Source organism: Pogoniulus pusillus, chromosome 4, assembly GCF_015220805.1.
Source record: "Pogoniulus pusillus isolate bPogPus1 chromosome 4, bPogPus1.pri, whole genome shotgun sequence".
Classification (NCBI taxonomy): Eukaryota; Metazoa; Chordata; class Aves; order Piciformes; family Lybiidae; genus Pogoniulus; species Pogoniulus pusillus.
This window is the reverse complement of record NC_087267.1, coordinates 35167253-35191469: the sequence shown is the minus strand read 5'-3', so window position 1 is coordinate 35191469 and position 24217 is coordinate 35167253. Positions and strand designations below refer to the sequence as shown.

The following is a 24217-nucleotide window of genomic DNA, read 5'->3' as shown; positions in this document are numbered from 1 at the left end:
GCTTTTTTGTATTTATAGCTTGCTTGGCCTGAAGCCATCCTTGGTGAGTCAACAACCCATCCCTTTTCATTCAGGTCTTCCTAATACATATTCTTACTAATCAACTTGCAAAATACTGATGATTTAATTTGTTAAAAACTCAAACCCAGCCTTGTGTAAGTACAGTGACTCTGATTATATCACTGACCTCTGTTAGTCATAGTGGCTAAAATGTGGAAAACATGACCAAAGTAGTGCTTCTCCTAGAAACTGCAATACTGTGGTTGCCTCAATGAAAAGAGAAGACATGAAGGCCTGGAGTATACCAGGGATCAGCTTACATCTTTTGTATAGACACAGAAGTACTTATTTGATGATGACCTTACAGAAATCAGTCCATTCCATGACAGAGGTCACTACGAAGCACTGGCTCGCTGACTCCCAGGGAATATTTGAGTGGAGACAACTGGAGTTTTAGCAAACTAAGAGCACAAAGTTTTCCTCTGTTCCCATACAGGTAATAGTGCTTCATCATTGCAAGCTACACTGATCCTGTTCCTAAGCATCTAGGCACCTATTTTTTCTTAAGCTGTGAAAAGACATAAACTTCTCTGCAAAGGGACTTCTACAGAACTTCTAAGTAGTAAAAAGCAAACTAATTAATTCAGTTTGACAACTCACTGTTAGTTACATGCCAGCAGTTTTATAAGGCTTTGACCTTGGTGATAATGCCTCAGTCTCCATGATCCACCTGAATAAGCTCATTTACCAGCTAGAGCACACTATGTTCAAGGACCTTATGCCATCTCCTCTGATCACACCAGTAGCTTTTTCTTGACTGTCTCTTTAATCTTTGGACTATTTTTTTTGTGGAAAAAAAAAATCACAAATAAAATTTGCTATTCATATTAGCACACCTTCAAAATGAACACCTAACAGCTTTCCTACAGTAAATTGCTGATATGTTTCACACTTACCCCAGGTCTTGTAACTGTAAGAAAGAAAATTAACAAAGACGGACTAATTGGATTACCTAATGATCTTGCATTCCTAAAAACTTAAAACTGAGGACAGAGAAATCAGAATTGAATACTACTTTCTCTTCCCATTTGAAGTCTGAACACTTACTGTATACACAGCTCCTTTGATTTTCTAAGGAAGAAATGGATTACATTTGATGGTCACTTTATCATGGTTTTACTACATTTTCCTTTATAATAGCTAGCATTTGATCTTGTCTAAATTGTAAGTCTGTGCTTGGTTCTTAGCAGAATCTGATTATTGAATCTGTTGGTCTTCTTAATAGATAGTTATTGCAAATCCAGTTAAAGTTTGTTCTCCTCCACTGTACTGTCTTTATCCATCCAAATGTGTCTCAGGAAAGCTTTGTCTTCTTCCTCTGCCATCTTCATTCATCTTGGTTTCTTTTCTCTGCCTTCTCTCTCTTTATCCTGTGTTCCTTTGGGTCCTATTGCTTCTTATTATCTATTCACTTTTTCAGGAACTTAAAACCAAAGTGAGGAGACACAAAACAAACAAACAAAAAAACCCAAACTCCAAACCAAAATGCTAAGTAAACATCCAAATCCACTCTTGCCTTTTTGGTTCCTGGCTTCAGTTAGTGTTTAGGTCTAAAGCTAGGCCAGGGTCCATTAGGATGATTTGTTTGGGTAAGAAGCAGACACCATGCACAGATACAACAAAATCATCATCTGTTTGTTTTGGCCATGAGATGTTGCCTGCTCCACAGTGAAAGATTCAGAACTGCTTGGACTCTGAAGCTGAGAGTGAGGGTCTGACTCTATCCTGACCCACAACCTGGAGTTACAGCACATCATTACAAATCTCAGATGCACCAAATCAGAAGTGGAAGCAAATTGTACACCATCTTGTATACATTGTGTGATAGAGGAACGATTAATAATCAGTTGCAAAGTAGAGTCCAACTTACTTGCCCACATCCTCATGTAAGTCTGTAAAACTCACAGCCTGGCAAGCAAGTGTCTTGCATACTTCTCGTTTCACTCACAAGGCTGATTCATGCCAGTAAATACTGAAACCCCACCTCATAGTCTGGAGAAATAATTTCCATTCCATGAGTTTTGCTTGAAGCTAATACATGCTATTACAAAACATCTAAAGCAAAACTTTAACCATTTCACTCAGCCCAGCTGTGTAGTTTAAACTGCTTTTTAAAGTTAATTATCGTGCTCTGACCTGCACATATGCACATGTTAAATACAAATAAATCAATACAGCATGCTTATTCTTGTTTCAGTCTGCCTTTTTTTTTTTCAATTAGCATACTCTTGCTTTGCCTAACAGATATATGAGTGTGATGGTATCTCGCAGATTAAACCTTTGTGTTTGTCTCTTTGTAGTTCATTTGCTGTTTTATAAACCCAAAGTCCTTGAGGGAGTGCTGGAAAGCCCCATAATTTTCCTCAGTGTTCCATTTTACCTTTTTATCTCTGATGTATCTAGCACATGTGAAAAAGAAATGCAGATAGCCAGGTGGCTCCTCAGCATCCACAGATACAAAAGCGCTGAAAAACACAAGGGACTTTATCTAGTGCTGATGCTGATCCACGCTAAAGCATATTCTTTTAGTTGTCTTTTTCTAAAGTTCTGTTAGGAGCATGTATTTCTGATCTTACCTAGGAGATTAGTATTCTGGGTTTTAAGAAGAAAAAGAAGAATCACAATTCCTCTTTTTTCAGTTAGTTATTAAGGCAACAATCTTTGAGGAGGACAGCTAGAATCACCGTAATTTTAGTGTTGATATTTCCTGGTCACATTCTCCTTTTTCTTTGACTGGTATTACTACCCATGACACATCACCCAAATATCTCCTGAAAGGGAGGTTATTTTGTATTTGCTTTGCGGCTTTCTGTGCACTCTCCACTGAATCACTCTGCAGAGACCACAGCAAGAGGAAGAATACTGATTTAGCTGATTCACTTCTGTTGCTTGGTGTGGTGATCCCTGATCACACTTAGTTGTAGGGATTTTCCAAAGCAGACAAATGACTTCTTTTGCCAGGGTGGTGTTGCCAGAACTGAGGCATTTGAACACACTATATTTCAAGGATGAGCAGCATCATGTTCACAGCCACACTGCCTGCCCAGAGAGAACAAACTTGCTGATGGCTTAGTTTAACAGCTCGCTAGGGCAGCAAATGTTCACATGTTTCTGCACAATTTATTTGTGTTAAGGGGGGGAACTGGAAGAGCATCAGTATTTTTAAGGACACATGATCTGGAGAGTGTAGTTCATCTGACAGCATCAGCTAATTCATCCTCAAGATGTGATACGAAGTGGGCCAAGCTTTTCAAAATCCTGGTTCCATTTATATTCTGGCATTAGTTGCAAGCTGACATCAATGAGATCTGACATTTTTTTCCAGAGGAATGGAGCATCCCTTACTTTTGTGTTCTCTGGAATCATATTTGCATTGTAACGCTGGAATATTTTTTGCTTTAAGAATGTAGTAACTTTGCTAGGTTGGCATTAAAGCCTAGGGAAGAAACTCTCTTTGAAATGTGTGTGACCCTAACTTGTTCAGACGAGCTTGTACACAGGTAACCTATGGACACAGACCATAAAGACATACACATGTACAGACAAAGTTTGTTTAGGAAGGGCACTGTAGTAAGGCTACTCCCTGCTCTCTGGTTAAAATGCCTTAGTATTGCTGACTGCTTTGGTTAGTATGGCCAAAGTGTGCAATAGCTGGAACTAAAGCTGCAACATGAGCATGTGCACTGATTCATTGTGGGTACCTGTTTACTTGTCAACATATTTCTGCCTATGGGACATGGCTGCAAGTGTACCATGAAAGATGCTCCTTTAAGTATTGGTGCCCTGCTGCGCACCACCTACCACCTCTGCTGAGCCCGAGACCACCTCTCGCTACAAAAGTCTAAGTCTTGATTAAAAACGAGTTCGCACCCAGCAGGTCTGAGTAGCACTGGATGTGCTTGCAAGGCAACTTGGTAAAACCTAACCCAAATCCCAAATACTGTTTGGAAAATCCAAGTAGCTTTAATGGAGCTGTGCTGCGCTTCACATTTTGCTAACATCTTGGGTAAAACTTTCGCAGGTGTCCCACTATCATTCCTTAGTATCTTGAAAAAAAATGAGATGGAGAAAACACAAATCCCAATCGCCTAACTGCAAAAGTCTCTGAAACCTTGCGGTAAAAGCCCTGGGGCAAATAGAAGACCGAACTACAAATCCAACTGCTGCTCTAACTCGCCTTTCTTACTCTTCTGCTCTCTTTTTCTTTTAAAGCTTCAAATCGAGGAAATTCGAGACGCAGGGGGAGAGACAAAAAAAAAGAAGACCCCTCTTACTGAGGCCGGCTGTGACCTGGTTTTCTCTCCACCGCAACACTGTCTCTTTCCCTCTCTTCATAGTGACATCTACTGGCCTCCCCGAAACCCTTCGATTCGGCGCTGCTCCTCGGGGGCTCAGCTCCTCGCGGACCCGCTCCCCCTCCGGAGACCCTGCGGGGCTGCTTTCCCGGGGGCCTCAGTGGCCGCCAGGCAGAGCGCCTCCCACCCGCACTTGGCCAGCGGCCCCGGCACGGAGTCCGCCCTGGCATCCCGGGCGCTGCTGTCGGGGCGCGCTCGAAGCCCCGCACGGCGCCCACGGACGGGCAGAAACTTTCCTGGGTGAGTTTCCCTTTCGACTCCTTTCAGCTCCAAGGGCGCGGAAACTGCGCGGATAGGGGCCGAAGTCTACCTGCCACTGAAGACCTTCCAGAGGAAAGCCGAGAGGCAGGCTTCTCCCCTTAACAGCCTTTGATCGCATTGTGCCCACCTACCCCGCGCAGCGCAGCGTGCGCCCGCGCTCCCTCCGCGGCGCCGAGCTGAGCCAGCGGTACCACGTTGCCTGGGGCGGGCTGGGCCGAGCGGCCGCCGGCGCACTCAGCGGGGTGTGGCCTCGTCATTATTTATGAGCTCCAGCCCCTATTTGCTCAGCTAATGATGCACCGGAGACCGCGGTGCCTCGCCTCGCTAGCGCGGCGGCGAGGGCAGGGCAGCGCAGCGCCTGTAACTGGAAACCAAAGCCCGCACCGTCACCGCTCGGCCACTTTCCATTCACTCCTAGGTGCTTAATTGTGGGCTGGAGAGAAACGCTCCTGGTGCCGTAGGAGCCCAGCTATAAGGATTATTTTACGAAGGAGCTGGGAATACGTTGCAACCACCGAGAAGAGAGACACTTTTCTTTTTTCTTTCTTTCTTTTTTTTTTTTTTTTTTTCCCTTTTTCCCCCACAATGAGCCAGGATTGGAATTAAACTGTTCTGGTAGCACGAGCGGTGTCCATAAGCTGCTAGAAACCAGATAAAAATCTGTATTACTGGTTCCTTCAATAGCTAGGTAAGCACAATTGAAAGTTCTCTTTCTTTGATGTCATAGATGTGAAACGTGTTTGATAGTTGAATTTTCCTGCTGTTCACAGATAGTTAAAGCAATATTTTCCAGGCTGGCATAGTCTGTCTTTGGCGGGGTTTTCTTCCTTATTCTTTCTTTCTTTTCTTCTGATGAATGATTTTCCTTACAGGATTTAAGTGTACTACACAGCGTGTAGTGGATGACACCTGTGCAGCAACAAAGCTGTCTGATACTTTCCAAAAGCAATACAGCATGCTGAAGACAACCGTGGTGGCAGAAAAACTTCACCACTTCACTTTCGTGGTGCTTTGCCAGTTTGTTTACAGTTAGAATAGGGTATAAGGGAATGTGTCATTAGACGTTGCCTTTTGTCTGCCCTAACAAAATATTTGAAAGTACTTGCAAGCGTTTAGGTCTGCGAGTTGTCGGCAGGGATCATGTGCACAGGACGTGCTGAATATAGTATCATGACTTACTGAGATAAATTCAGAACTGGGATATAAGCCCAAACCAAGAGTCGAACGTGCAGTGTGTTTGTGTTCAGTTACCAGGTATGTAAATCTCTGAGATTAAAGCTGTTTCCATTAGGTAGGTTGTGCATCAGACACCCTGAGTTACCTATTTGGCACTATGTGCATTTGTTATTTATGTGTGTAACAGCTGGATAGGAACCATGCAGCTCAGGATTTGAATCTTGTATTTGTCTGTCACTTCTGTGCTAACAGTGGAGATCTGCAATTTGAGCAATGAAATGTAGCAATGTTTCACTTCTGTAACTAACTGCACTAGAATTGGCAGGAGGCATGAGTGGGAGGGAAAGATTGCTGAAAGGGGTTTTATTGTTATTATTTCCTACAGTATCACTTAAAGAAAGAAAGGCACACACTTGTTCTCTGACTTTTTATCTCTTATTGCAAAGAAAGCATAGTGCTACTACTGTAAAATATTAATCCCACTGCATCTGCTAAATCACATGTTCTGTATAATTTGCTATTTGTTTTGGCCCATCAGAGAAATTTTATCGGGATTTAACAGCATCTCTCCCTTAGAAGAGTAAGTTAAAGAGTATCCCATGAGCTGGTCACAAGGTTTTAAATTTAAAGCCCACAAGGCAGCATTAATACTAGAGTTCGTACAGCCTGTTTAAAAATTATTCTTGGCAAAATGTCTGGAACTATCATTTTAGTAGTTAAAAGACCCTTAGAGATAATTTGAACCTGGGCCAGGATGGATACATATCTCCCTTAGACCAGAACTGTAGCTGGTGTTTTTGCCAATTAGCAGTGCAGTAGCATTATTTGATCTTCATGCGTTTCTCAGTACTTTAGTGAAGGAGAGTTTAGAGTGAGGGCTACAGAGCTGAGTGCTTACCCATGTGCTCTTCATTCCACCCCCAACTTAGTATGAAGTTCTCATGCAGAAAGAAGTCTTTCAGAGTGATTTACAGTGAGTGGACAGAGGTAGTAATGAGATAGTGGTAAAAGCTCTGTAAGTCAGTGATGTGAATCCAGCCTAAATTGGTGCTGACCTGAAGTCATCCCTGCCTGACAGCTGGTTCCTGCCACGCTGTGGTGGTTACACCTGGTTCTTTTAGGACAGGTGTGAACCTCAGAAGGACCAAATGAACAAGAATGTGGGCTTACTGGGTTTCACTGAATGGACTGTAGTGATAGAGCACAGCTGAGGTATAGCAATGTAAGGTGATTGTCCAAGCAACAAAACTCTTCATGAAACAAATGTACATCTTTTAATGCTATGTTCCAGCACCTCATAGAATCAAATATATCACCTGACTGACCAATAAGTGATGTGTAGTAGAAGTAGAAGGGCTGTTGATGCCAGAAAGGAAAAATGAGTATCAACAGGAAAGTAGTATGGGCCTGAAAAGTGAGAATGTGTTTCTTGCTTACTTTTGTAGGTAAGCTGAAGAACACATTAGTTCTAGGAGAAATTGAATTTGGACTTTTTTGGGCAGTTTTTGGAAAGGTGCAGTTTAGGAGCATTATAGATGTGCAGTATACAGCTTCTAATGGCTGCTGAATTTCATGAGTCTAGTCCAAAGGCCATTGGAATTAATGGGAAAGTGCAGTGATGCAGTGAGCTCAAGCCCCTCCTGATCTAAGAAAAGATGCATATTCGTTTTGTGGTGTTATCTGATTCTCTGGGGACTTCAGTCATCTCAGCAGAGTTGAACTCTCTAAAATGAATGTAGATTCAGCAGAGATGCAGGTGGAGTGGCAGCAATATCAAGTGTAATGCATTATGCAACACTGGGTATTCTTAGTGCTCTGGAAAAGTCTACAAGAGCAGGTAAGTACCTTGAAAGGAGCTAACCCAAACCCCAAATATTGCTTAACAGCTTCAGACATGTTGAAATAGTTTTGGTTTCTTTCAATGGTTTTGAAATTACTAATGCACATAGTCAGGATTTCATCTTAAAAGAAGATCTAGAGGGCTATTAGAGCACTCAGCAAATCTTAAAGCTCATTTCTAAGCACCTTTGATTTCAAATGTTAGAAGGAAGAAACAACCAACAACCCTAGTCCCCCTTGCTCCTCTGAAAAAAAAAGAGGGGGGGAGAAACAAACCAAACATGAGAGGGAGATTAAATATGATGTAAAATAAGGAGAGGCATCTAAAAATATCAGCAAGCTTTTTATTTGTGAAACTTTATCTGCCGTCCTTGCTTTGCTCTGCCTTGACATTTAGTTTAATTATTTCTCCAGCAGGTGGAATTGTCCTTATTTAAATAAACCAAATCTAATACTGTAGTCTGCCTTAGCCAAAATCTGAACTCTGTTGGCTAATTCTAAGAGGGAGAGAGTTCCTTTTGTGCCAGCACAGAAAACCTCTGGAGAAAAAGGGTTTTCAGGTGTTCAAAGAGAAAACAGAAGTGCTGTACCTCCTTCCCATTATATTATGGCTTCATCTGGAAAAGCTTTCTATCACAGGTCTTTCTGTAGTGCTCGTTTTGCTCCACAAAATTGTAAAGCAACAGTAATGTGATATCTCTGTCTTTTAGGTTTTGCTTCTTGGATATTAAGTTGCAAATCTGAAGAGATGGCATTTCTTGCGCTGCACGTGTGGATTGGGATATTTATTTACTTTAACAGTGCAAAAGGATCTTCCCAGCCTCAAGCAAGGGTGTTTCTAACATTCAATGGTAAGGAAAAAAGATAAACATTCTTATGAAAATGTTATGATTGAACACTTTCTTCTTCCTCTTAAATTCAATAACTGAGTAGAAATTGGTTTTTTGATCTGCAACCGCTATTATTTGGTATGTGTTGCTGAAGCTGTCAGCCTAGATCTGTTTTATACCTGAACTTCATTTCTACTATACCTGTAGGTATGTAATTATGAATACGTTCTCTTTAGTTTGAAAGCTATGGCTTACTAACAAAAAAAGGGTTTATTTCTAATCCTTAATTCTGTTTGGGAAAGATGGTAATACAGGACATGCAGTGGAAGCTATAAATCATTGGAGTTTCTTTCATTTCATGCCCAAGCAAGACACTTCATACTCTGAAAATCAGACTGCTTGAAGGTTTACCAAGGTAGTTATCCAATGTGGGAGAAATTCTTCCGCAGAGGGACATGAGCTGTAAACATGAGTCCTTGTGATGGGAGATGTCCTTGAAGCCTTGCTGGCTCAAGGAAGCTAGGCTGTGGATTGTGAGCAACCCACGCACACCTGCAGAGGGCTGGACCTGGTGGCCCCTGGGGTGGACACAGCTCCAGGGGGCTGAACCTGCCAGCCCCCTGGGGTGGGAACCACAGGTTGTTTACCACAGGGTAACCTATCTGCACCCTGCACGTGGCTTTGGGCTAATCTGTACTGTCCACTTGTGCCAGCCCCAGGCTGGCTGGATACACCTCCTCTGAGCACTACATAAGACACTGCACTACCCTAATAAAATTGCACTGATGCATAGCAAGCTGCTGAGTCGACTCGTCAGTGCCCCGATCTTGTGTCTCACCAGCGTCCAGACTGCAACGATCCAAGGCCATGTCCTTTGACAAAACATCATTCCGTGTGCACTGTGTTGGATGTGCATAGTGTGTAGCAATCACTGATGCCTGCATCCTATAAACAAGCAATCAAAATTATTGTTTTCAAAAGAAAGCAGCTTTAACTTCCCATGTGCAGTACCCTACCACTTCCATTACTCCACTATTATAGTAATAAGGTAGCTTTACTCCTCTTGTGTTAATCCCTGTCTTCAATGCTGATTTTAGCCAAAAACTTTAGAACATTACTCAGGATCACAGTTTCTGTTGAACGTGAGCAGGAATTGTCTGTTGCTTGCTTTAGGGGTTTTTGCTTTCTGGTGTGCGTGGTTCACAAGTGCAGGGATGCCCTGCAACTGTTGGTTCCAGTAAAAGCAGTAATAGAAATCACATTCCAAGAGGGAGCTGATAAATTAAGAAGTAGGTGGGAATTTCTTTTCCTGTCTTATTAAGCCTAATGGTGGCTTAATATACATGGTACTGATTCAGCACAGCTCAACACAGAAGCAAGTTTTGCTGTGGTTTTGGACTGTTGGACTCGCAGGTTTGTCACAGTTGTGCAGAACAGGCTGATCAACATTTCCACATTGTGTTTGTGGAGGCCTTGAAAGTAGTCTTGGCTTCCTCTGATCTCTGGTGTGAGCATGAAGTAAGAAAAGTTCAGCTTTTGTGGTATTCGACCTTGTGAATGGGAAGGAATGGCACAGTCTCAAGTTGTGCTGGGGGAAATATAGGCTGGATGTTAGGAGGAAGTTCTTGCCAGAGAGAGTGATTGGCATTGGAGTGGGCTGCCCAGGGAGGTGGTGGAGTCACCATCCCTGGAGGTGTTGAAGAAAAGCCTGGCTGAGGCATTTAGTGCCATAGTCTAGTTGAGTGGCTAGGGCTGGGTGCTAGGTTGGACTGGATGATCTTGGGGGTCTCTTCCAGCCTGGCTGATTCTATGGTTTTAACCCAGATTCATGAGATTCATGTTTCATTTCTTGATTCATCATGGGTATCCTGCAAGTTTGAAGCACAGAGCCACCCATAGGGCAAAAACTTCCAGGCCTAGATTTAGGAAAAGTAATGTTTGGGTGAATTGAAACCTTAGTTTTTCTGTCCCGTTCTGAAAGTAAATCATCCTTCTTTCCTTTATAGAGGTTGTGACAGTTTTGTCACAGCAACCCCTTCATCTGATGAGGCTCTTGGGCCCCAGAAGCTCTGCTACTCCTCACCATCACTAGGCACACAGCCTCACCTTTCTGATTCCTGTCTGTAACTCTTTTGGATGTTTCCATTACAGCTCACCTCTGCAACATCATCTGTAATTGGCACATACCCTATTTCCTCTCCTGAATTTTTGGAGTAGCGTTTTGTGTGGATCAAACTGGATCTCTAACCTCAGTGAAAGTTGGGGGAAAGTGTCACCAGAAACTTGCAATACTATCTGACTATCTTAAAATGAACATTTAAATTTCTCTAATACTTATCTCAACATTCAAACTTTCAAACCCATCCTACGTTCTGAAGTCCTTGGCTTTTAATAAGTCTATCAAAGCCTCAAAAATAATAAAATAATTATTCATTTTATAACATGACCAAAAAATGTTTAAAAGGCTGAGTTTTTTTGGTGTTGTTTTACAGTATAAACCTGGTAACTTTATAGTTAAGCCTGATTTCCAGGTGGTAAGAAATGTCTTTCGTTAGGTGAAAAGAGTTTGCAGGTGGTTGTGTGTAACAAGGTAATGGTCTCACGTCTGTAATCTGAACTTCTGATCTCTAAATCTTTGTGTGGGAAATTATATAAGATAAAAAGTTGAAATGTAGTATTGTTCTTTACCCAAGTATGATGGCATACTGTTCCTGCATAAGCTGCCTCGTAGCTTATTGTTTGTTAAAGTCAAGTAGAAATATCAAATTATTGGCTGTTTACATGCACTGAGAAGTCTGGAGAACTGTCACTCTTCAGGTGCATAATTGGAAAATAAATCTATAATTAGGACTCATTATGTTTCAGATAACATTTGACAATAAAGACAAGTCATTCAAGAGGTGTCATTCAAGGTTAGGATACTTAGATGATATTTTCCAGATTCTAAATTGGATTTGGCTTGGTGTTTGTAATTACATTGCATGTGTTTTGGGGGTAGAAAGTATCCAAGGAGGAGAAAATGAGTGATGCTTTTCAAAGCTAACCTGCTTCTTCAAGTCAGTTGAGCTCATTCACATTGTGGCATTCTCATGGGAAAATCCAGCAGGTATCTTGACCTGTTCTGTTGTTCATTGGGAAAGATAAAAATAAGAATCATTTGAATCATGACCTGCTTTTCTTTTTTGCCATCTACTTCATTAAGGATCAAATGTAATTAAGAAGTAAGCCTGGGTAATAACTCAGTAGCCTGATAATAGGGATTTTGCAATTAACTTCAATGGGTAAAGGGCTGCAACCCTAATTTCTATTTTTGAAATCAAAAGCCTGGCCCCTTGTCTAATTAAAATGTACTTCATATGCTAGCTGAGACTGTTAAATGTGTGTCTGATGCGAGTGCAGAACCTAGAGCTGTCTGCACCCGGAGTGTCTGTGCTGCCCAGAACCCTGACGCCTGATTTCTCTTGCTTTGCACCTTGTCCAGCTGTTTTCTCAGTTTAAATAGAAGGTCGGGCTGGAGCTGAACTGTATGCTTTGCATAGGTAGGCTTTTACATGCCATCAGGCCTGTGGAGAATTGGGGAAAGGCTCCAGTTTGCTTGGAATGATTTGTCATGACCTAATTGCCCTGCTCAACTGGGATGACTCAAACCATCAATAGTTGTACAATGACTGTTCTTTAGAGCTACTGCAGTTCAAGGAAATACAGCTCCAGATTTCTCCGATTACAAAACTGTGAAGATATGAAGTATGGTGCAGAAGCTGCAGTAGTGTTTGGGAATCAGCTGCTGTGTTACCACAGAGCATGCAAGAGGGAACCTGGGGATGGGGGAAGCAAAGGACCTATACTATCCTGCCTCCTTATACTGCTTCTGACTCATTGTCCTCAGAATAGATCTTCCTTAACCTACTTAAATCACCCATCGTAATTTAAAGCACCATATATGTTCTCCCCATGGCAAAAGACTTACCTTATCAGTTTATGAACTATCAGAGGTAATGCCTGCTGTTTTTCAAGCTGCATGCATTCCTTCTTGTGACTGCACATTCTTGAATAGATAATTGGGAGCTGTCTCCTTCAGTCTTTAGAGGGGCAAAACCTTCCTCAAGCCAACAGGACTATTACCAAAATAAGCAAGGAGTTATTAGACTCCAGGATAGTATCAGACTTTAATTCCAACTCATACCTAACATTTTATCACAACCCTAAACTGCTGGGCCATACCATTTTAGTATCAGTTTCTGAACTAGTCAATAAAATTCCACTATTTATTTTTTTGAAATCCACTCAAAGAAATCTTAATTTGGCTTCAAATTATTATGGAGACGTGCAACCAAGTGATGGTTTCACAACTCACTAGGAGCATTTCATGCATTCCTACCTAAAATATCTGGTCAAGCAGATATTTCCCATGCAGATTCTCTCTTTGCCTCTAGTTAAAATTCCATATGAGAAGTGGATCAAGGCTAATTTACAGACAGTTTTAATCCTTTTTTTGTGTCATAAAATTACTAGCACATGTAAAGCACTCCTAAGAAAGTATCAGTCAGCTTCATTAATGACAATTAAAAAGCATAAAATGTCACCAAAGCAACAGCAGCACTTATTCAACTGTCAACATATTTGCAAAGATTTAGTGCAACCCCTGTGGTTACACTCAAGGAAAAATAAAGAGACTGAGAACCATTTTCTTTGAGCTCTTGAGCAACAGCAGTACAACTTGTTTTGAAACAATCCTTCATTGTAATGTTAATATTACCACAGTTAATAAAAAGTTCATTTATTATTTGGGAGACTTTGTGCTGATGACAGTCTGGTAGGCAATGGTTTATGCCCAAAGAGTTGGTTGGGTCTTTTGGTGGTGTCCATGAAATGAAAGCTACTTGCAAAATGAAGTAAAGTAATGCCTTTTTAAAGAAAGAAACTCTGGTTTTATTTTTCTTTCTATGGACAACTCATACAGAAATATATTTGAGTGCTTAACTAGTTGCATAAGTTTCAACAAATTGCGAGTCAGGTTTTCTCCAAAGCAATTGGTTTGTGGCTTTCCCATGTTCAGGGATCTTACATTAACTAATACTAATTTATAAAGTGTTGAACACCAGTCATGAAAAAATGTTTCCCTTTCAGTTGTCTCACGCTGGAGATCTAAAAGCTCACTTCGGGATGCTGTTTACTAAAAATTCTTGCATCTGGTCAAATTGACAGCTCCAGTTGTTTCAGTATTTAAAGCTAGGTTGTGTAGTGTGCTGTGACTTCAGTCATAAAAATAAACAAGCAATTAAGTTGAAGTCACAGATGATGTATGGTCCAGTTCTTTGTTCTCTGAAGTTACTACAAGATGTACCCCCATAGGAAAGCACAAATAAGTGCATGATCTCCAAGGTAGTTAATTATCAGTTCTCAAATTCAGAGGAAAATCATATAAATTCTCCCCTTGGGTAAAGAACTCATCCAAATTTTACTAAGTTTGGGAATTTTGATTCTCTTGCATGATAGAAAGTGGATCTGCTATCTAAGAGATTTATTCCTCCTGTTAATCTTTCTATTCTCCTATACCTGAACCATCTCTTTTTAAATTTTGAGATGGAAGAAGTCAAACTATCTGAGAACATTTGGCACTCTCTACTTATCACAGAAGAAAGCAGCTTATCTTAGCCAATTCCACTGCTCTCTCATTACAATTCCCTCTTGTGTGCAAGGCAAATGCTGCAGTCCCTACACAGACACTTCAATTGCCATTATTTTACAACACATCTTCTTTTATGTTTAAAAAATGTGATGAGAGGAAAAAGGGCAGAAATACTTCTTATGCTCTTATCTTGTTCAGAACTGTTTGTGTACCAGTAACAAGAGTTCTTCTGTGGGCCATTTCCATACTAGCTGAGTTCAGTGCACTTTGATATGTGGTGCTGCACAAGCCTTTTTGTGTATCAGATGTAATTAGTGACGTGACACACAATAATTACTGATTTTATTGGAGTGCATTGACTGACGTCTTGCCATGAATAAGTACAGAGACCAAGACCTTACCCGTCATTTGAACCCACCACTTCCTCACTGTGTATTTTGTTCTTTGTGGTGCTGACTTCTCAGTGTTCTCAATGACACTCCTTAATAAAAAGACCAGGCACTTTTTCTCAAGGAAAGGCCTTTGTCATGGGGACAAGTTTTTGATTCAGTGTGCTTTCTCATCTCGCATTCAGGCAGCAGTGTCTGCAGCAGATACAAGGTTAAATGATGGCTGTGACGTCCCCTGCTCATCGACTCGCAGAGTTAGGGTCTCAGGAATAACAATACCACCAGGCAGCAGTACTGGCTAGGAGTTCTTCTGATGGAAGGCAGCTCCAAGGAGAAAGATCTTGGAGTCCTAGTGGACCGCAAGTTCTCCACAGGACAGTAGTGTGTCTTTGTGGCCAAGCAGGGCTCTTGGTATACTGGGGTATATTAGGAAAAATGAAGCCAGAAAGCCTATAGTGGTTCTCCTCCAACTCTACTCTGGTGAGCAGGGTAGATGCAAGTTGAATATTAGAACGGAGTTCTTCATAGTGAGAGTGAAATACTGGAACAGATTTTCCTTGGATGTGGTTGAGGTCCCATTCCTGGAGAGTTTCAAGGTCATATCTAATATGGCCCTGGGCAGCCACATCTAGTTGGAGGTGCACCTTCTGTGTGCAGGGGTGTTGGAGCTTTGAGAGTCTCTTCCAACCTAGTGCAGTCTGTGAATCTATAAATGTTCTTTCCAGCCAAAACAAACAAGAGAGATGTTGAGGTGCTGGAATGTGTCCAGAGAAGGGCAACAAAGCTGGTGAAAGGCCTGGAACACAAACCCTATGAGGAGAGGCTGAGGGAGCTGGGGTTGTTTAGCCTTCAGAAGAGGAGGCTCAAGGGCGACCTCATTGCTGTCTACAACTACCTGAAGGGAGGTTTAGCCAAGTGGGGGTTGGTCTTTTCTGCCAGGCAACCAGGAATGGAACAAGGGGACACAGTCTCAAGTTGTGCTGAGGGAAATACAGGCTGGATGTTAGGAGGAAGTTCTTGCCAGAGACAGTGATTGGCATTGGAATGGGCTGCCCAGGGAAGTGGCAGAGTCACTGTCCCTGGAGGTGTTCAAGAAAAGCCTGGATGAGGCACTTGGTACCATGGTCTAGTTGAGTGGCTAGGGCTGGGTGCTAGGTTGGACTAGATGATGTTGGAGGTCTCTTCTAACCTGGTTGATTCTATGATTCTGTGATTCTATAACTCTGTGTTGAGAGGAAAATAAAGTGAATTTCAGACCTACTCAGTGAATGTCAGCAAAGCACCACAAGCCTAGAGTCTGATCTATGAGCATCTTTCAGGGCTGAGTTCTTAATTTGTCCAATTCTGAACTGGGTCACCATCTCAAGAATGTGATATGACATTTCTAATGGCATTGGTAATCTTGAGGCAGGAAGAATGGTTTGGGGGTTGTTATTTTTATTGAGTTCTCTAAGTAAAGGCTTCATATAAAACACAGCTCTACATTTATGAGCAGTGTTTTATTCTGGTACCAATTTCAAATAAGCTTTTTTGAAATACAACATTTACACACAGTTTAGAGTGATTACTAAGACTTTTGATTAATCTTGCTTACTGTTCTGGAATAAATTATTGCCTCACCAAAATTATCTTTTGGAGTGGTGTTGAGGAGACGTCACAATCACAAGCAGCTTAATGAAAAAAGAAATGTAGGGAAGAAATAAATCTTGGCAATTCTTTTTTTTTCCTAAAAAGACCACCAAGCCTCTCCCCCCTTGATTAAACTGAAGCCAAATTATTTAATTAAAGGCATAATTTTCAACCATTAAGAGGATCAGACTGGCATTCTGAAATGAAGGAAAAGGACCCTTTGTAGTTACGTGGTATATGTCTGAAAGAATTCTCTTTCAGCTGTCATCTCAACTGCTGTCTCCTTTTAATATTTCCTCTGCAATTTCATAGTTCTTACATTGTTTTGCAAATGGAAGTGAATAAAAAGGTCTTATAAATCCTTCCCTGAGACTAAGGAGCTTTCTTAGTCACCTGTTTTTGTGATAATTTATCGTGCTCTCTATGCTTTTGTTTAATACCATTTCCTTTTACCATTCTTAATGAAAAAAATGTTTATTTCTAAAAGCCTTGAGTTTTGCAGAATAAGTCAGTTCCTGTCAGCTCAGAATCAATTACAGTGGGCAAACATTTGACTTCTTTTAATATCAGTGCGAGTCAGACTAGATCTTTCAGTCTCCTCGCTTAAAGGAGCGGCAGAGTTAGATTTGCAGGGATAATGGAAATATGTGAGGTGCGTGTCTGATTGCTCCTTCAGTTCAATCATTGGGAATGATGGGGTTAATTTTCTTTCCTCCTCGTGTAACAGACCCAGAATGCAACGATTTTAACAGCACAAGAAGATAAATATCATAGTATACATGCACACAAAAGTCAATAGCGTAATAGGAAACAAAGAGGAAAAGGTAGTGAACTGAAGGAAAAGCTTTTTTGCTATGAGGATGACAGAGCATGCGAGTAGGCTGCCAGAGAGGTTGTGGAGTCTCCTTCTCTGGAGACTTTCCAAACCCACTTGCATGTGTTGCTGTGTGGCCTGCTCTACGCGATCTTGCTGTGATAGGGCGCCTGGACTTGATGCTCTCTTGCAGTCCCTCCCAGCCCCTAACATTCTGTGATAATGCTGCAGCAGGTGATTTTTAATGCAAAAGAGAGGTGTATCCAAAATGCTGCAGCACCCATACATCTGTAGGTATGCCCACATCAGCTGTCCCATCACAAACATTCTTGTGAATGGGAATTGTATCCTAGGCTACAGCAAGAGGAGTGTGGCCAGCTGGGCAAGAGAGGGGATTCTGCCCCTTTACTCTGCCCTTGTGAGACCCCACCTTTAATACTGTGTCCAGTTCTTGTATCCTCATCATGAGAAAGGCACAGAGTTGTTGGAGCAAGTCCAGAGGAGGACTACAAAGATGATCCAGGGAGTTGAACACCTCTGCTATGAGGGTAGGTTGAGGGAGCTGGGGTTGTTCAGCCTAGAGAAGACTCTTGGAGCACATTAAAGCTGCTTTCCAATACTTGAAAGGATCTTACAGGAAGGCTGCAGGGGGATAACAGAGAATGGTTTGAAGATGAAAGAGAGTAGGTTTACTGGATCCTGGGGAGAACTTTTTCAAGACAAGGGTGGTCAGACTCTGGAATAGGTTGCCCAGTGAGGCTGTGGATGCCTCCACACTAGGGATGTTCAAGGTCAGGTTGGATGATCAGCTGAGTCTAGTTGAGAGGCAGGCTTGGCTGTGGTGGGGAGTTTGGAGTAGATGATCTCTGAGGTCCCTTCCAACCTAAGCCATTCTGTGGTTGAACCTAAAACTGTTACAGAAACTCCTTGAAAAGAGTTACTGATTTTAGAAGGCAAGAATGAAGTTGGCTTATCCCCTCCTGAGCTGCAGCCATCTGGGAAGCAGAACATGTTTTTTTTTGGGGGGGGGGGCAAACATTGTCACACACATCTTTGGCCTTCCTTGTGCATTCCAACAACACAGGACAGTTCCTAAGACAAAATGTTTCTACAGTTCTTATAAATTCCTTCTTGTCTGAAATAACCAACCAGCATGCCTGTCAGTGCAGTGTTCTGAGAGAGTCTCTGTGTTGAGTGCTCTTATGAGGTGTATTATCAAACTAGAGTACAAAAATAAGAGCACTTGCATCTTTGGAATGGCATTTTCTAGGTTTTTAATATCAACCAATTAAGATGTTACTTTCAAGGAGAGGCTTGGCATTTTATCAAATATTTTACTTTTTGAGCTCTGAAAAGGATTTGGTTGGCATGGAGAGTTGATCCTAGGCTTAGACTTAAATGTGAGCGCAGCTGGAATTTTTTAAGCTGATTCAGCTTAAAAAAACCACTTCCTGCCACTGTTGAGAATAAGGCACCATCATTTTGGTTTTGGTGGGGTTTGGGGTTTTGTTTGGGGTTGGGTTTTTTTTTGTGTTGTTTTTGGGGGGTTTGTTCTGGCTTTTTTCTCTAAAGCAGACAAACCTACAGCAAAGACTAAAATATTTAAGGCCCTTGTGATGTGTTTTATTGTGTTTTGTGCTAGGGAAATAAAGCTGTGCATACATGGCTATAAAATCTGAAAATTAATATGCCTGAAAAGCCATTCCCTCTCTACTTAAAACTTAGTATCTTTAAAATGAGAAGAATGTCAGCCACTCATCTCTCCTGTAGAAACTTCAGGAGTACTTGCAAACATAAGACTTTCTGAAACCTAATTTTCAAAAGTAGAGTAAGAAAAGAATCAAATGTGAGTGTTTTGGAGTTGGGGTTTGTTTTGTGGGTTTTTTATTTCTCTTTCTAATTTCATTGCACATTTGTTGCAATTCCTCTACTGTTTTCTGATCTCATGTAAACATAGAATCATAGGATCAGTCAGGGTTGGAAGGGACCACGAGGATCATCTAGTTCCAACCCCCTTGCCATGGGCAGAGACAACCTACCGTAGATCAGGCTGGCCAGAGTCTCATCCAGTCTGGCCTTAAACACCTCCAGTGATGGGGCCTCAACTACCTTCCTGGGCAACTCATTCCAGGCTCCCACCACTCTCATGCTGAAGAACTTCCTCCTCATGTGCAGTCTGAATCTCCCCACCTCCAGCTTTGCTCCATGTTCTGAGGCTCACACAGGAAGCTGAAAAAGTCCTTTCCTAAAGGGGCAAAACTGCATATATTTGCAATAATAATTTTAAACTTTCAGTTTTGGTCATGTATACTACTACCTATATTAACAGTGTTTAGAAAATGAAGTAAGGAAGAGACAATCTTTGTCATTGTGGTTTGGCCCACCAGCCAGGTCCAACAAGCAACAAGATTTTGCCTGGCCCCAAATTTTCCTTCTACAGATGGCAGAATCTTTGCTTGCACAGTATATATTTTCTTAGATGATGAATTTTGCCTCCTGTCTCAGCACCCTGAAGATGAGCAGTGAGTTTATGAAACACAAGCACAGTGCTTACAGAAGTGAAAGAACATCAGCCATGCTGCATTTGTGATATTGACACATATATATATATATACATATGTGTGTGTGTGACTGGACCAGTTAAAGATGCTGCATCCATTTCAGTGAAAGCAGACACTAAGGGAGAGGGGCAAGCACAGGAATCCAGTATCCCCCCAACAGATGGGGAGAGCAGACCACCCTGATGCTGGAGCTCTGAAGAGGCTTTTATAGGGGAAGGTTGTGCCAGCTGAATCAATACAAAGGCATGTTTCATACCTACTATGGTGATTTACATGGAGGTGTGTGTGTGTAGGGGGTGTGATTCAATAGAATTAATTATTAAAACAAACAAAAGCAACAGAAAACCCTAATCTGCCACAAATAATGACTTAACTTCCATTTGCTGTTTTAAAAGAGGTACATTTCATACCAGATTCTCAGGGTGTCATTGGCAAAGAACTTTCCCTGATAAGAGCACTCTAAATACATGCAACACTCCTGGAGAGAGATGAGATTGAGATCCTCCTATTATTATTACTGCTGTTGTGCTTCTAGGGAGTGTGGTTTTGTTGGTGTCTATATTGGTATTGGAGGAAGGCATTGAATGCTGGTTTTGAAGCAGGGTCAGTTCCTTTCTGAGTACACCAGAAACAAGCAGCTGAGATTTCTCTTTTCACTCTGTTGTGACTGTGAAGACCCTCTGCTATAAGGTTATTCTCTCTCTATGGTTGAGGAGACAGTGGCTTTGAGAAGGGTTTACCATTTGCTTATGGCTGTTGAAAGCTTCCCTAGCCAGCTGGAGAAAATTCCCTTTCAGATCAGATTGGATGCAAAAGAAAACATCCAACATCTAACTTCAGATTGTGTGTAACATCAATAAACTGCAGCACTCTGGATAAACAAGGTGGCCACTCACTGTTTACAGTTTCCTTTGCTTATTTTTCCTGCTGTGTGCCTATGATAGCCCCAACCTGTTTGCTGAGCAGCTGAGAATGACTTGTGTTCAAAGTGGGTCTAATTATTGGTTGATAGGTATGAGTCCTATGTGGAAATGTGTGAGGGAGAAGTAGCAGATTGTGGGGTGTTTTTTCTCTGAAAAGCTCTTTCAAGAAAGCAACTGTTCCTTTGTGGAGAGTGAAGGAGTGATGTAGCAGTCACCAAAAGGTGAAAGGGCCTTGTGGATGTTACTCAGAGGCACAAAGAGTTGGCACGAAGTTGCTCCATTCCAGCTCACATTGTATGAGAACATTCAGCTGCAGTGTCTGCTCTGGAGGTAATCTCCATCTCTTTTGAAGCTAGCTTCAGATTTGATACTAGATCTCCTCATGCTGGAGAAAGTGCATGTGTGTGCTGTCCTTAGGCTCAGGAGGCAAAATAATGATTTTCTCTGCAGGAATTGAGCATGGTTCTAGCCTACTGTGTCATTTCTACATTAACGTTTTCTGCAATCATGCCAGTTTTGGTTTGTAAGGAGAGAGGCTAGGGAAAGAAACTGCTGTATCTAGTTCTGGGCCTTCCACAATGGGGTGCTGGCAAACTGGAAGAAGCCCAGTGAGGGGCCACTGAGCTGTATAGGTTCTGGCACACATGGTGAACAAAGAGAGGCTGAGACTGCCATGTTTTCTCAGTCTGGAGAAGAGAAGGCTAAGGGGCATCTCATGGCTATCTTCAATTGTCTGATGTGGAGAGTATGGAGAGAGCAGGACAAGACTCGTCCTACAAGTGCACAGTTACAGGACAAAGTCCCAGGCTTTAGCAAAATAAGTTCTGTGTAGGTGGTAGGACTTCTTTCTTTCTCTTTTTTGTCACCACGAGATGTCGAAATAGATTGTACAGGGAAGTAGTAGATTCTCCATCACTCCAGGTATCCGAAATTCAGCTAGATGAGGTCCTGTGGAAACCCATCTCACTACAGCAGCTAGCCCTGTTTTGCAAATGATTTGGGACCTTTTAGATGTCCTTTCCAACCTGTGCGTCTGTGTTCCTGTAATTTTCTTCAGCAGTCAGCAGGTGTAAGAGTTAAGACATTGATCTCTGTCTTGGCAGTGTTTCCAGCAGAGCCTATCTACTGAAGCAGCTCTGAAGAAGAAAGTCAGCTTTCCTCAAAGAGGTCAGAAATCTGACCCGAATGACCTGGCAGCCTGTGTCCACAATGAAAGCTATGAACACTCAAGACCAGGAATTTCTTAACAGCCTGCTGCAAATTATTGTACCTACAGAGTAGAATCCCAAGTTTGAAACCTTGCAAGTTATGTGGATTGTTTTCTTAGTGGCATACAATAGATTTCCCTGATGTGGAGGGGGAAAAAACCCTATGGATCTGTCTGTAGCTGCACAGTAAAATATAATGGTATAACAGAAATCCTAGATATGCAGCATTACTTGAAGTGATATGAGGGCAGTATCAGATGATTCTACCTCTATTTTCTGAACATAATCTCCTTTATTCTGTAGAGGCTTGCTTTAGGGGGGTAGCGAGGTGGTGAGACACTGGAAGATGTTGTCCAAGGGACTCGTGAATACTCTCTCCCTGGATGTGTTGAAGGCCAGGCTGGATGAGGCCTTGAGCAACCTGGTCTAGGATAAGGTGTCCTTGCCCATGGCAGGGGGTTGAAACTGGATGATCTTTAAGGTTGCTTCCAAGCCAAACCATTCTGTGAATCTGTGAATCAGCATATCATGAGAAACTCACCTGCCAGCCATTTTTAGGAAAAGTTTCTCTATAACTTTCTGGGGATGTATTTGGATTCCTGCTCATAGTTCATATAAGCAGTTTAAGGGACTAGCCTGTGTATCCATTGCCAGTTCCCCATTCACATACCTTCTGGGCATTAATTTGTGTCACAGGGAAAGCACTGTCATGGCATCCTGGCCTGGATCCGGAACAGTGTGGCCAGTAGGACAAGGGAGGTTATTCTTCCCCTGTACTCAGCACTGGTCAAGCCACACCTTGAGTACTGTGTCCAGTTCTGGGCCCCTCAATTCAAGAGAGATGTTGAGGTGCTGGAATGTGTCCAGAGAAGGGCAACAAAGCTGGTGAGGGGCCTGGAACACAAACCCTATGAGGAGAGGATGAGGGAGCTGGGGGTATTTAGCCTGGAGAAGAGGAGGCTCAGGGGTGACCTCATTGCTGTCTACAACTACCTGAAGGGAGGCTGTAGCCAGGTGGGGTTGGTCTCTTCTCCCAGGCAACCAGCAATAGAACAAGGGGACACAGTCTCAAGTTGTGCCAGGGGAAGTATAGGCTGGGTGTTAGGAGGAAGTTCTTGCCAGAGAGAGTGATTGGCATTGGAATGGGCTGCCCAGGGAGGTGGTGGAGTCACCATCCCTGGAGGTGTTCAAGAAAAGCCTGGATGAGGCACTTAGTGCCATGGTCTAGTTGACTGGCTAGGGCTGGGTGCTAGGTTGGACTGGATGATCTTGGAGGTCTCTTCCAACCTGCTTGATTCTATGATTCTATAATTCATTTGAGTAGTACCAAAATAGGAGCAATATATCTTGTATATGAATAATAAAATATAAAATGTCTCAATTCACTTCTTTAGGCTCTAATTTGTGCAGGCAAATTCATTCTCTGCATAGTGAAGGATAGGTAGATTGTCTGTAAGGAGGTATTCATTTTCACTTGATCTCCCTTAATCCTGAGCACATGGGTTCAGATCCCAGAGCCACTGAAAATATTAGCTTGATGCTTCTATCAGCCTTCAAAAGCCCTGTGATTGAAGGCTCTCAGCAGCTGTTATCTACTATAATAAATGCCAGTGATAAAAAAGACTAGACAAGATGAAGATTGTTTTTGAAGAGCAAATAAAACTATTTTCTTTCCAAATTAAGTTAGGAGGAAAAAAAATCCTTTGGTTTCTTTACTGTTAGAAACTACCAACAAGGTTGTTCTTGGATAAAGCAATCGTTCTTTTCCACAAATGTCGCTTAGGCTTTGAGGGTCACAGTTCACAGCAAAATATGCTGCCTCTGTTTGCCCAGCTGCCACACCTTCTCTGCCTGGTCTCCTCCTGCATGTGACAAAAAGAGCCTGAAAGCAAGGTAAAGGGAATAACAGATTTAGTGCTGCTCTGCTTGTAGACCACAATTAATGCAAATGGTTTAAGGAGATTAAGACATTTTGTTTCTCTGTGCATATCCCACTCAGCAGGAAAAAGGGCATAGTCTCTCTGTATAGTTTTGGCTAGATTGAACCATGGAGCAGTGGCCCAGAATGCAGGAATAAGTCTTGCAAGGTTTTGTTTGTTGGGTTTTTTGGTAGTTTTGTGTTTGGTTTTGTGTGTGTTTGGTTGGTTTTTAATTAGGATTTATAGTTTATATATATATATATTAGCAAGTTAGAACTGCAACAGCTGAAAACTGCTTGTCCAGAATAATCAAGGCGTTCTGCATAGAAAGAGCCCTCAGAACTAAGTAAACCAAAATGTCAAAGCCAAAGGAAACTCTTAGGGAGAAAAAGGACATGGGAAAGCTGTTTCTTCCAGCTTTCATTCCAAGCTGAATTTTATGGATGTTACACAGGAATTGAAGTAAGGTAGCGTTACAGAACTTCGTGTTACAAAACCTTACGGCACACAACTCTTACAAAATACCCTTATTCATATCTGTGTTCCCATGCACTGCCAACAGTTGCAATTAAATTTCAAAGGGGTCCAAAGAAGCTTATCCCCAGCACATGCCTTGCGTTGCAG

General features: G+C 42.0%; 1 protein-coding gene across 2 annotated transcripts in view; it reads left to right on the top strand.

Moving 5' to 3' along the window:
• Window positions 1–4977: 4977 nt before the first annotated feature.
• Window positions 4978–24217, top strand: part of SEMA3C (semaphorin 3C) — a 146691-nt gene continuing 127451 nt past the window's right edge. The window contains exons 1-2 of one of the 2 annotated variants that reach the window (XM_064142563.1): window positions 4978–5364; window positions 8402–8542. In XM_064142563.1, the coding sequence (XP_063998633.1) occupies window positions 8440–8542 (103 nt within the window). In that variant the 5' untranslated portion in view covers window positions 4978–5364; window positions 8402–8439. Of the gene's footprint in view, window positions 5365–8401; window positions 8543–24217 lie in introns of those variants that run through there. The other variant, XM_064142564.1, reaches the window with a different exon arrangement.